Source organism: Nipponia nippon, unplaced genomic scaffold (assembly GCF_047370975.1).
Source record: "Nipponia nippon isolate SJK-2023a ecotype South Korea unplaced genomic scaffold, ASM4737097v1 scaffold_9, whole genome shotgun sequence".
NCBI classification, from domain to species: domain Eukaryota; kingdom Metazoa; phylum Chordata; class Aves; order Pelecaniformes; family Threskiornithidae; genus Nipponia; species Nipponia nippon.
In genome coordinates this window covers 47536132-47549780 of record NW_028262413.1, presented here as the reverse complement: position 1 = coordinate 47549780, position 13649 = coordinate 47536132, and the positions used below count along the sequence as shown (strand labels likewise).

Sequence of the window (13649 nt, the reverse complement as noted above, 5' to 3'; positions counted from 1 at the left end):
CACAAGCAACCTTGAACATTTTTTGATGAAGAATCTGTGGCCTTCATCCTGGACTTGTGTCCACTCGTGCAGACTACCACGCAGCAACCGAGCACCTTTGGCGGCCGGTGAAGCTGTGTTCTGCAGAGAGGAATTTGCCCGTCCAGGCTTCTTTGTCTGATCAGGATCTTAGGTCTTGGATAATCAGGACTGCTCCATAAATGTTTGTGACAGGGAACAACATGGGACAGACTACGCTATTTGCAAAATCTGAGAAACGATTGTGCCAGATTCTAACACCAGCCAAAACAGCTGTGAAATTTTCCTACTGGAGAGTACATTATATGGTTATAAATGTACGAAGGAGTTACCGGGCAGGCTTTATAAAAATGCTAATTATTTATTTGTGTATGTACACAGATTTAAATGGCTTTAAAATGCCTTTTCCCCAGCTGGTGCAGGATGCAATTAGCTTCTTAGAAACTGCAAATGCCTTTGAACCTGGTAAAAGTATTATCAGATCTTGTTGCGTTGGCTAGAGCCTTCTACGTTTTTACATAGCAAGTCATTTCTGAGACTTTTGTTTCTTTTTTTTTTTAACGTTGACCTAAAATACAATTACATGTGTGTTCCAGATGCTATGATTTGTGGCTTTTGAGAACCACGTAAATGTGTTTTTCTTGATGACTCCCCTACAGTAATGGAAAGGATCAATAATATTGTAAGGACTGTACCAATCGTAAAGAATTATGTGCTATCTTTAAGTGAAAATTGAATTGTGCTTTAACATAGTGTCACCTTGCTTTGATTATTTAACCTAAAACATCGATATTTCGTACAAGCAAACAACAGAAGTAGAACTTCCATAACACTGTAGTATGAATCAAAAGTATTAGATTCACATAAATTATTTAACAATAAATCAAACAGTTGTTTTTCAGATCATTGATCATATATTTATTTCATCTGCTATAGAATTTGCAATGTGTTGGTGTAGCTTAGATCGTCTTCAGTGCTAAAGGTGATTAATAAAAAGCAAAGCAACGTGAAAAGCCTCTCTAAGAAGCAGGAATACCTACAAGCCACGGCACTGATTATATTCCTGCATGGGATGTAGCACCCCCATAACAATATTGTTAAAATATCAGTATGGATCATACTTAGACATATCACTGCAAATTGCAAGATCAGCTTAGAGAATTAACTACTGAGGCACTGAATGCAAAATAAACACGTGTAAACTGAACACGGTACAGAAGACTCTTGGGCCTTGTAATTTCAGGTTAGTACTATCTTTTCTTACTGGTCATGCTAACAAGATAGGTGAATTTAGCAATGATAAGCTGGACACAAGGTAAAACTTCAGTTGCAGATATGCTCAGCGAACCTCAATTTGAATAGGCTGACTTCCTAAGTGGAAGAAATTTTCCCTTCATCAAATACTTCATTTTCCCAGAAATCCCTGTTTTATTTTCAGTCTCCGGTAAAACCCCAGTTAATCTCATTGAGGCCATGACTTCATCCACAGAGCAGCAACACAAACTGCTTGAAATAACTGGACCAAACGCCCTTATATATGCTCAAGACAGACCACGAAGAACGCCAGAACGCTTGTATTGCTAGGACACAAATTGCATTTAATTGGGCAGATAGAGCCAACAGAGAACCCAACCTCATACGTGATTTAATCAAACCCCGTCGGGGGCTAATCAATACGGGCGTTGCAGTTGTACAAAGTTTGCATCCTATCGAGTCAGAACAGGCATCCGCACACCGACACATCCCAGACCACGTCCCGCTTACCTGGTCGTTGCTGTAGATGTCAGGTTCTCCGGGAGGGGTTGGCACGCAAGCACTGGCAAAAATGCGTTTACTTCCAGACTTGGTACTATAGCGATGAGCCACTTCTGGCAGCGAGCCTAATATAGGCACGTTTAGCATGTCAGCCACGGCTAAATCATCTTTGTGGGGAACCCCTCCAATAATGTAGGCATCTCTGCTCTGGATAAGGATTTTTATTCTTTTGATTGTCTTGGGACTGTACTTCAGCTGAGTGGCAAGGCACATGTGATGCTTCTGTATAAAGATAACATTACTCTTGTTAAAAGGTGTTCTTTTCTATTCCATGAACCTAATTTATAATGTTGCACACAATAAATACATTATTAATAGCAGGCTGGGTTATGACCTATCCTGTAGCTTAGCAGTTTAAATTGATAAAAGCTGTTGGGGTGAGGCTCCATAATCGTGCACATCTTTAGTGTGTTGGAAATGGGCTCGCTGGGAATAGAACTAATTACTACACATCTGTATTTATTTGATCCATGCGGAATTATCCTTCTGTCAGTCGGCAGAGAGGCTGGTGGCCTTTGGATAATAGTGATTCATCTCAGCAACACTTCTGGCATGGTTTAACTCTAAAGCTCCTAAAAATCAATACAAAAATGAAGAAAAACCCCTATAGCAGGGAATGTATTTCAGCATACAGTTCAGCAGTATTTTAAGCGATTCTCTGAGAATAAACCACTTTGATTTACAAAAGCTTTCACTTATCACATTAAATTACTGGGGATATACATTTCCATTACAGAGTAGTTCTGATAGCTACTGTAAACGCAACTGCAGAGGACTCAAGGAGAGGGCAGTATTTTTGTTGTTGTTTAAAGTACAAGGGTTTCAGCTTTTGGGGAGGAATTTTTCATTTCTTCTGAAAAAGATGATCTTTTGCTGAATACGCTGTTTGTGACAGATGCTATAACCTCTAAATTTAACCTAAGAATATTAGTCACGGCAGCCGAAACCTCAGGGATATTTTCTACAACATCTCCTGCGCATAGCCTGCGGATAACCCAATTCTCTTTCCAAAGGTACAGACAGAGGTGCGCTGAGGTTGAGACAGACGGGGTGGACGTCAGGCAGAAAGAGCACGGGGGACATCCACTGCAAGAGATTGCCATAAACAAATCATAATCGCAACAAGAAAATCATCTTCACATTGAGATCTCATTTAATTTAGGCCCTAGTCAGGAAAGTGTCCCTTTTCAGGATAGCTGAAAGACTGGATTTGCTGGGGATTTCCAGGACTGGAGAACCCAGAATATTTTCCTTCAACATCCTGGATGCTGCGTCACAGAGACTGAAGTATAAATCCAGATTCCACTCCTTGGATGGGGACGATGGTGGATAAGGAGATGGGGGAGCCCCTGGAAGGGGACAAAAGGAATCCCCTTTCGTCAGTTCCTCAGTGCTTTCTCATACCAAACACACGGCTCCTAAAAGTGCCCAAGTCTCTCTGTAACGGAGTCGGACATACTGCAAGGAGAGCGAGGATGTAAGTCAGAGAAAGGAGATACTCTTCAAAGTTCTAGTAGAAAAAAGGGGAGTCACAGAAGCATTGGGGCAAAAAGAACAACAAACAAGTTTCCTGGAGTCTTTTTCCTTCCGTCAGTTTTAAATCTGAGACTCTTAACGTTCTGATTAATTTGTTTCCTTTCTCTTGAGCACCGGTACAAAAGCAGGGCGATGGCCCGCTCCGTTGGTCTGGTGGCAGAGTCCTGCCACGGAGAGAACAGGATCAATTTCCAGCCCCGGTCACTCGCTCCCTGGGGCCACGAGTGGTGATGTAGGGACGAGATTTGCTTTGTCTCTCTCAATAATGGATTTTACAGTTAATTAAGGAGTGCAGGAAACAGGCTGTAAAATCTAGTTCAGTCCTGCTCCAAGAGTGGTATAAGCTGCCATGATACACGGTAGTGCGAGTGAAAGCAGGTAAAAGCAGAACAGAGGCACCCTCAGAATTCCAGCGCAACACCGCACAGAACAGTGGTTATTAAGGTTAACCAAGAGGTTCTGGGTTCTCAAGCCTGTTGATTTTTTTGTTTAAACTCCTGTCGATCAGAGAAGCTGACCTTGGCATCACCGCGATGAGCAAAGCTACCCCGACGCCGTTTTGGTGTGCTGCTAGCTGAGAATCAGGATCGCGTAACCCTTTGTTAGAAGCGGTTCGCATTGCGCGAGAGGGCATTCCGACAGCCGGCAACTGCCTCCGGACAACGGCACACGGACACCCTTCTCTCACGGTCTCTCTCTGCAGACACCAAGGAGCACCGGTCTGCCTGCGCCTGGGCGTCTTTTCCACAGATTTTCCTTCCATCCAGTTCCATCAAAACAGCTAGGGAACTGGCCAAGGCTGATTCGTGCTTCTAGAATTGCTCAAAGGAGCCTGCTAAGGTGGCCTTCAAGCCACGCTTTCATATATTAGGAAGAAATTTAGACACATTAGGTACAACAGCAGCTTTTTATTAAATAACCCAGAATAAAGATGCTTAACAAGAACCTGTAAAGCTCTAACGCTTACACAGACAAAAATGACAGCTAAATCCACAGTCACGGAAGCCAGTGGGTGACTAGGACCAGTTATGGGCACAGATCCTTCTCCACACAGAAGATACGTCTCTTGGCCACATTAGCTAATGGCTGGTAAAGAACATACGCTTAATGAAAACAAGGGAGGCTGAGGATTTTGCACATAGGGGTGCACCACGCCGAGCAGCCAAGGGTATACCTTCACCCGGTATCACTTAAACCCTGCAACTGCCAGGTCCTTCTGGCGGCGTTGGGCACTACTCCGCTTTTCGGCATCCCGCTACGGGGCGAGTGGCGCGACCCATACCCACGGAAGAGCGGCATAGCCCTCGTAACCAGGGTTAGCTCCCTGCGTCACAGCATGTAAACATTTCCCAGTAAATCATAGCTGCGTAATAAATTTTCACAAAGCTGTTTGCTCTTCTTTTCTTTCCGGAAAATAACCTTTGTTCGGAATATTTCAACAGAAATTGGAAGAGCGAAGGCCATACACAAGAGCTGCATGCCCAAACCCATCCTGCTTTTACATTAAAACTACTTCAGCCAAATCACCGCGACCGTAATCATCCATGAAAGACATTTTCATTCCTGGACAGCCCGTCCATGTTTAGCAGCACATCTTTTAGCCACAATATGATGTGTTTTAGGTGATATTTTTAGCATGTTTTATGTAGAAGGCTTCTCAAAGCTTCCAATATTTGGTAGTTAGTACTGGAAAAATAACCCAGTATCCAGAGAAAAAACAGCTACAACTGTCAAAGTGCAACTGAAAAAGGAAAAATATATCACTGGTGTTTATCAAGGATTTACCATCCCAGTGGTTTTACTTTACAAGGTGAAGGCCCAGCACAGGCAGCTGTGAGCCCTGTAATTCTCACAGGTTTCCAGTATTCCGATAAAAGGACAATGCTAAAGAAAAGCCAGCTCCTAAACACACAGATTTCATCTTGATGCTTTTCTCCTACTCCAGAGAAAACCGAACACATTCCTATTGACAGAATTCACTAACTATGGCGAAACTATCGGGCAGCTCCGACTCGGGGTTCCTCCCTACGCAGCAAAGGAGCCAAACGCTTTTCTCACGTGGGTGTTTTCAGACAATTTCAACAGAAAAGGATTCATACATATACGCAAGTGTTTTGTTGAACAGTACGCTACTATGGAAAGACATTTGAAAACCAGCACATTTAGGAAATATAAAAAGCTTCTTTACCTTCTGAAGCCATCCGTTTCAATCAGTATATGGTATACCAAACACTTGTTCAACAAAATAACTAGAAGAGAGTTATTAATATACATCGAAGACAGGAGCAGGGCTTCAAGCATAGACCCTAGAGATATAAACGTGCCACAAAGTTCCATAAAAATCAAATCTCAGCTAAGGCAACTGTGGACTTAATATTTACAATATGAAATTATTCTCCGCTGTAAGGAATCGGCACTGCACTGCAGTATCTTCAGAAACACCGTACGTAGCGTGCATTCATGAAGGTCTCTCTTCAGACCACCTTTGAGCACGTGGATTTAAAACTGACTTGACAGCTTCGGAACTAACATTTCTGTTTTGCCTCACCTAGGTAGTTCTAAGCCCTGTTCTTTAAGAAGCCCTGCATTGGGTTTAATTGCAAGAAACGCCACACAGATGAATGATTGAATGCTGGGCTACCCAGAGATAAAAGTTTGAGTAATAAGAATGGTTTATCGCTACGATTTGCTTAGAGCTATAAATCTATCAAGTTCCCAGTCCCAAGCATATAGTAAGAAGGGACAGTGGTCTGCAAATAGCCAATACAGGGCTATCTCAACTAAGTCTATAAAGCTAAACCAGGATATTTATTTCCAATGCTCTAACTAGTAGTCTAATCAGTAAAGCCCTTAAACTTGCAATAATATTTCACTGATGTGTACCAGAGCGTTACAAGTTATAAAATTTCCAATTTAATTTTACTGCATCCCTCAAGCTGTAGTAATTAGAAGACAAACTCACAGGGAAGCTGTTTATAGCTTCAGGGGCGAGAATTTTGAACCTGTCCTGCAGGTCACCCATGTCCTCAGGGTTCCCAGATCTAACAGCTGCCTGCAGACCCAGGAGTTTATTGTAATACTGCAGTAACTCCTCGCTCAGATGAAGGGGGCAGATGTAGATGACGTCCACGTTGGCATCTAAAACAAAGGGGCACAATGTTCATTACTGGGAGAAAGGTGTTCATTCAGAACAGCAATCTGATAATTCCTGGCCGTTTGCTAACAAACAGCTTCCCTAAAAGAGCACTGGAAATAAAAATGAGATCTGTAATTCCCAAATCTTAGTGGTTTCACTGCTTTTTCTGTGCTTCAGCATTTCTCTGAAGACAGGTCAGCAACCCAAAGAAATAACTAGTTTTCAGAATTCAATCTGCAGAACATATTGGGGGCAGAATTTTGAAAGTGTTGCAGGGGGATTTATACACGCGACTCACATTAACATCAATGGGAATTGTGCGCTGCTTTAAAAATATATCCCATTAACTTCAGTAAATTATAAAACTGAGCTATTAAGTTGAGAAAGCTGATGAAATTGCAATTTCATATGCTGCCTAGATTTTGCATGGACCGTTCCTGCTCTTGTCCTGTCCACATAAAAGCTCACGGTAGGATACCATTAATAACTATTGCCGAGCATGTGAGTGTGCAGATTAGCTAGTTAAATACCACAGGGTGAAAATCTGTTTTTCTGCATGGAAGACAACTTGGGCTGAAAGACAGCGGATACACAAACGCTTAGAGGTGGGAAAGCACAAGTCTTTAATATATGCCGTTTTGGAAAATTTTAACTACGCTGCTCTTCTAAAATCTTAACGTTAATAGATGAGCTAATGAATTAATGGGCCTTGCAATATCAGTGGAATACGCTGCCAAAAAGCACTCCTAGATTTTGATCCAAGTCCTGCTGCAATCAGTAGGACGTCTTTCGTTGCCTGCAGCGGGCAGAGGAACAAGAGCCCTGAAAGTGCCAGGGACAACTGCTATTGCAGAGGAAAGGATCAGAAGCAAAGCAGGTATCGGACTAAGGAAACCCCGAGCCTCACGTTATAAAGGAATAAGAAATCCCACTCATTGGCTTTGTTCTGCCGCACTGCTGCAGGCGAACAACCCACGCGAACACCTACGGCCGGAATCTCAACTGAAGCATCTCAGCAGTACAGCCCCCGACAATCAGCCCTGTATCCGAAGCGCTGACAGAGCCTTTATATTATACAGTTCATTACCATACAAGTTTTTAAAATAATTAGAAGAACAGTTCATTAGAACCGTTAGTCAATACTCTATTGCTTTTAGGCATTTACTCAGACTTGCAAAACGAGCCTGAAAATTTAGCAGCTCGGGTACAAAAAGGCTACTCGCCAATGTCGGCCGGCAGGCTGAACGGGCTGCGCTGTCAAACACGGACAAGCTCAAGCCCATTTGTTGAATAAAACGCTGCAGCCCACGGTGCTGCCCCTGGCACTGCCCTGTAGAGAGGTGGACAGGTCTGCCTTGGACACGGGGGCTCCAGAGAGAGATGAGCTAACAGCAGGTCACAACAAGCAAGGAAAGCCGCCGGTATTCTAAAGAAAAAGAAAACCAGTATGGTAAATATCCACGCGCCTCTGCCAGGCACAGGTAAAGCTCCCGATCTAGTTAATAATTTAGTTTCTGTCCCTTACTCGTGCTCTATTTTACATTGTACAGTAGAACCAATTTTCACGTTCAGAGATTTTGAAGCGATAAAGAATGCCTGTATAATGTGTTGACTTTGTCCCTTTAAGTTTCTAACTGTCATCTGAGAGATACAAAAAAAAAAATCATCTATGTGAAAAAAATGAAAAAAATAAAACTGTATTGTGGAAAAACAATATTAGTGCTGAGATAATATATAAAGGCAATTACGTTATTATTTTAGGCAACTGTAAATTTCTGGATTTAATATATTTTTGTAACAAACTTACTAAATGGCATTTATAAAATAATAATGATACTGAAATATACATGAATCATGTAAAGTGTGTCATTCCAGGGAGCCAATGAAGCTGGTCATTGACAAATAATAATCTTCCCTGCTTTGCTTACAAGAGGACTGTCGTTCTAGGAAAAACTTTTTAACGCATGCCTTTTGCCTCGTTTGCCAATTAAAGAACAAAAATAAGGTTTAAATAAGGGCTTGCTCTTTTCTAGCACATCTCTCTCTCCGTATGAGCCTGAATGAACACTAGCAGAATTAGCTCCCTAATTTTGTCGAACGCTAAACGCTTTTGATGGTTTGTGGGGCTCAGCATGCCACAGGATGAGGCTGCTCTACCTTACCGCCGAGTCGGAAAGGATCAGCAGGCTCTTGTTACGAATAACGTGGGTGAGAGCAAATGCCACAGCAGATAAATGACTTCTGAGCGTATACGGTCTGTACATTTAACATTAATACACAAAGAAAGTCCTCCTCGGTCCTTCTTTACTACTCACAACTACGGGCAAATAACGATCAAGAACCAGGCAGCCAGCAGCTCATAACCTACCCAGTATGTCACACAGCCTTCCCATCTGCGCGTTCTGCTGGAGAGCAAGATCAGGAATATGCTCACGGATGCACTGGGAATATCCTGGAAAACAAGTAAAGCCCCTCGCAAACTGCGTTCAGAAAACCCCTGGTACGTGTTTGAAAGAAATCGGACTTTGGGATTAAAAAAAGCTGTAATAAAAGTATTTCAAATCCCAAAGATGGTACAGCACTAATTGCATCATCGCTACGAATTTACTTTTATTAGCGAACTGATGTAACATCATGTTGTTATGTCACGAAATTTTAAATACAGACCTAAACGTTACAGACTTATAGAGCTTTATAATTTAAACACGTAGACCGAGTATTTTGTTTAAGTCTCCTATGTTGCTGGATTTTTTTAAACACTGAAAAACCCGACACCGTCATTAAGCAGGAATCCTGGTACATTTTGTCCTTCACACAGATAAAAGGCAACAAAACCACTTCATTAAGGAGCCGTCTCAGCGATACCTGATCACTTTGTTGCCGAGGACGAATGCCTGGCAGCCTGCCCGAGCTGGGATCAGCTCTCTGGAGGTCCGACTGCCAACCGATTGCATACTCGCATTCAAAAAGACTGCAGTAGATGCCATGACCACCGTCACTATAATCTCTAATCCCGTAATTTCTGAGTTCAGTTAACTCTGAATGAATCGGTGCGTTCACGCGAACACGCACAACCACGCGATGCGAGTTGCAATAGCCGTGATTAAAGCAGGACGGAGGTTCAGCCCAACGTTCAGCCTTCGGCAGAAGATCCCGACTGACCCAGGAACCAGATCCTTACAGCGTTTCCATAGGCCTGCACACAACCGATCATCTGAAACTTACGGAAAACTTAGTTTGACTAAAACCTGCTCAGTATTTCCGTGCTTTCCTTTTGGAAGACGGTAAGAGTGGATCTTCCAGGCAAATTACAAGGACAACTATTATAAGCACTCCGCGTCCTCCGGTGCTGTGGCAACGACACTGAGCACACGGGAGGGCAGAACAGCACAAAATACAGAGAAATGGAGATCACCGGTTTCATTGGTAGTAATTTCTTGTAAACGTTACATATCGTAGTTAGCACCATGGCACCAGGCACCTGCAGAACGACAGCACTGGAAGGGATATCGATTCTTTTGCCACTCTGCTATTAAGCTACCGTAATTTGAAAAAGCTTGCTCTGATTACTTAAACTTTAGTCTCAAGGCTTCATTCTGGGCTCTCAGGTGGGGACCAATTTTAAGCCACTAAATGCTGCCTAACAATTTCAAAACATTCACATTTCAAACGTAGAAAGTAGCTGATTTCCCTCTTGACAACACCTTTGTTTTTGAGAACTAAATCTGGGCAGAAAAATAACATGCAAATATCACTTGGAAAATTATTTGAAAGGAATAATAGTTAAATTTGAAAGGAATATTCAAAAGGAATAATAGTTAAAGTAGCAACCGAACACAAGTTAAACCTTGCATGTTGCTGTAGTTCTGCAGCTACACTACAGCATTATACCAACCCCCACGTGTACCTTTCTTAGACGTGTTTTATTAACATATTAATTCACACTACGTTAGCTGCCAGTGACATGACCCCATTAGATTTAGTGAGAGGAATATTCACTCCTTGCGAATCCTTCCCCTTCCAGCGGGCGTCAGGAGCCACACGAACCCTCCCACCAGATCCGATCCGAAGGCCCTGTGCTGACACGGCTGGTCATCTGGCACGGCGTATTAACGGCAGGGGCTTAATGTTCCTTTCCTTGCAGTTTAAACAAAATTCAACCCAAACGAATGACGGGTACTGCGATCATAGCCGGCATGTTCCAGTCCAACTATAACCTCTGCCATCATTTCTGCCTTATTCCGCGCAGCCGCTTTACGTATCACTACTATCAGCTACTTTTAATTGATTGATCAGTCTGTCTACCCCAACAGTTACCTTTACAATACATAAAATTTGTCACCTTATATAACCTACTGTATATTTATTAAAGCTTTCTCTTGTGCGATACCTGAATCCTTTTCACAAGCAGGTTCGGCTGCTCAGCTACAGCGTTTTTTCTGAAATGTTTCATGCATTTGAGACCAATTTGCATTTGCCAGGAGCCAAAGCTCCTATTTTGAGTCAAAGAACCACTACTTTAGTTGATCCATACCTGCAGTCTGGGTAAGTTAAACTCCAAACGGGGTCTGAAAAGAGCGATGCTGACACAAGCCGGTGGTGGCAAGCGCTCGGGGCCGTGGCGTTCCTTTGCATGAGGCGTCGGTGCGTCGTGGCACACTGCTGGCGGAGCTGCTCTGCAGGAGGGTCGCTCGCCCTTGCAAAGCAAGAACCAACAATTTGGATTTCTCAGTTCAGCGGCACTGAAAGGGCACCGAGGGCCTTCCTCCTTCACGTGAGTTTTACCATAGTGTGCGTGCAATCACTTCAGTGGGACGCTCCCAGTTCACACAGGGGGAAGAGTAGGGAGAGTTACACGAGTACTGAAATAAGGGGCGTATGGATTAATGGTAAAGGGCCTGCTTCCACCTCCCTCTGCAACCTCAGCCCTGACCTAATGCCCTTCAACTGCCATTTTCTTAACAAATTCTGCTCATCCCAAAGCGTCTTCTCTCAACAAGGAATCCACAACACTTTTCAAACTCATCCTGAAAAAAGCAGTGGCAGTACCGCGCGGGAGGTGGCCGGCAGTTTCGGTAACGTGGGGCGGACAGCGCGTGGGACAGGCCTCATAAATAACACCTAACTCTTCTCACCATGTCGGCACACCTCCTGTTCAGCTGAACCTGCTTCTGAGAAGGATTCAGGTATCGCACAAGAGGAAGCTTTGATAAATATACAGTAGGTTATATAAGGTGACAAATTTCATTTATTGTAAAGGTAACTATTGGGGTAAACAGACTGATCAATCAATTAAAAATAGTTGAATGAAAAGAGAAACAGTATTTGAATCCCAAATATTGCAAAAGGGTTTTCATCCTTTAGAGCGTGGTAGTAAATCTGATCAGAAAGTTCCAATTCATTTTTCCTTACATTAGCCGACAAAAATGCTAAACAATCTTTAAACGATGGAATCTACTTTCTTTTTTTAGCTATATTAGAAATCCTAAGTTTTTGTTTTGGTGAAATAAATGGAAACATTTGCTCCTCACAGCAGTATAATTTAAGCCCGTCACTATCCCTTTGCCTGGATTATTTCCAGAAATTTGACATGAGTCTGAAACTGTTGTGAAAAGGACGACTGCTGAGAAATTCACAGTTGTGACTATCTCCGTTCAGTGGAATCCCACTTGCACGGGAAGAAAAATCCGACCCTGACTTGTCCTAAATGCTGAAGTCAAGGGAATGCGAGTAGAGAATTTCAGGCTCTATTTCTGATTGACAAAACTGAAGAGCGAAACCACTAACAGCGTATCGTCAAGCTTCTGCCTCTTGGCGTTTATCTGCTCTGTCCCAGTTCGTGTCATTTAGATGCATTTTTATCATTAGCCAGACTCAGGCCTTAAAAAAAAAAGCCCTGCTGAAATCAGCCGCCATTTTGCGTATTTAGTCCTCTCAGAGAAACAAACCTTACTTGTTTAAATTGTCTCGCTTCCTAGAAGTCTGCTCAGACTTCTTCATGGTAACGTTGCAGAAGGCTAAAGAAAAGGCGGCAAAGATGGCAGGGTATTTAGCTGTTCTTTTTCCAACCAAGTATCACGGGACACGGCAGGGCACGAGCATACCGGAAAATCCCCGCGAGCAAACCCGGCCGTGGTGCTGGCTGGAAGCGCGCCTGCCGCGGGCCCAAAATTTTGCAAATGTTTTTTAAAATGACAAATGTGTAGAAGCAGAATAATAAAACATTTAAAATGATTTCTATTCTTACATTTAAAAGGTTTTTAGTTTACAGACTTCATGGTTTTGTCTTTTAAATATAAAAATTATATAAAAGCAAATTTGGTCAATTTCTCAGTGATTTTACGTTGATGTTTTGAGAAACTAGTGCGATCTTAACATTTCCAAAGAAAAAAATGCCACGTATTTACATGACATTTTAATAAGCTAAACACTTCTCATGATTTAATTCACATAAAACCCCTGTGGGACTCTGCCAGAGCTCTCGATACAGGCGATGCATTTAATAAAAACAAGCGGGAGCAACTTTTTTCAAACAGCCCTTCCAAATCCCTCCTTTGGAGGCCATAACGTATTTTTCCATGCCCTACTTAAAGAGGTTTCCTAATTTTCTAAGAAAACACCTGCGCTCAACTGATCTCCACTACTTACCTCCTTCCTCGTCAGGGCCCGTCTCCGCCCGCGCGCTGCAGCCTCCTGCGCCGCGTTCCCGCGTTCCCAGCAGCGCGCCGCGTAACTGGGCCCCGGCTGCAGCGCTGCACGCAGGGGCACTGCCCTACGCTTTTAGAATTTACTAAAGAGGTTGAAATAATTTAAAAGCTTTTATAAATTCCCCTGCATGTTACAAATCCGTCAGAGGAACAGGGACGCGATGATTAATTTTTTTGTATTAGCCTGTTTTGATTACACTGCGATATTTTTACTACAACTTTGAAAGCATCTGTTGTACGACAACTCTGCTGACTTTTGAATTCACACACCTAATTAATAACGGCTTTTTCTGGTATAAATGCTCTCCTCCACATTTTTACCCAGTTTCGAACACTGGAACGTATAAATTATTTTTAAACGACCCTGCTTTAAAATAGGATTCAGTCAGATGATTTAACCTAGCACATGCACGTAAGACCGAGACAGAGGTGTAATT

General features: G+C 42.7%; 1 protein-coding gene across 1 annotated transcript in view; it reads right to left on the bottom strand.

The window, feature by feature from the left end:
• IQCH (IQ motif containing H) overlaps positions 1 to 13649 on the bottom strand; it is a 71681-nt gene that overhangs the window by 35345 nt on the left and 22687 nt on the right. The window contains exons 11-13 of the mRNA XM_087745458.1: positions 8874 to 8957; positions 6332 to 6507; positions 1783 to 2055 (exon numbers count right to left, since the gene is read on the bottom strand). Coding sequence (XP_087601584.1) covers positions 1783 to 2055; positions 6332 to 6507; positions 8874 to 8957 — 533 coding nt within the window. The remainder of the gene's footprint in view (positions 1 to 1782; positions 2056 to 6331; positions 6508 to 8873; positions 8958 to 13649) is intronic.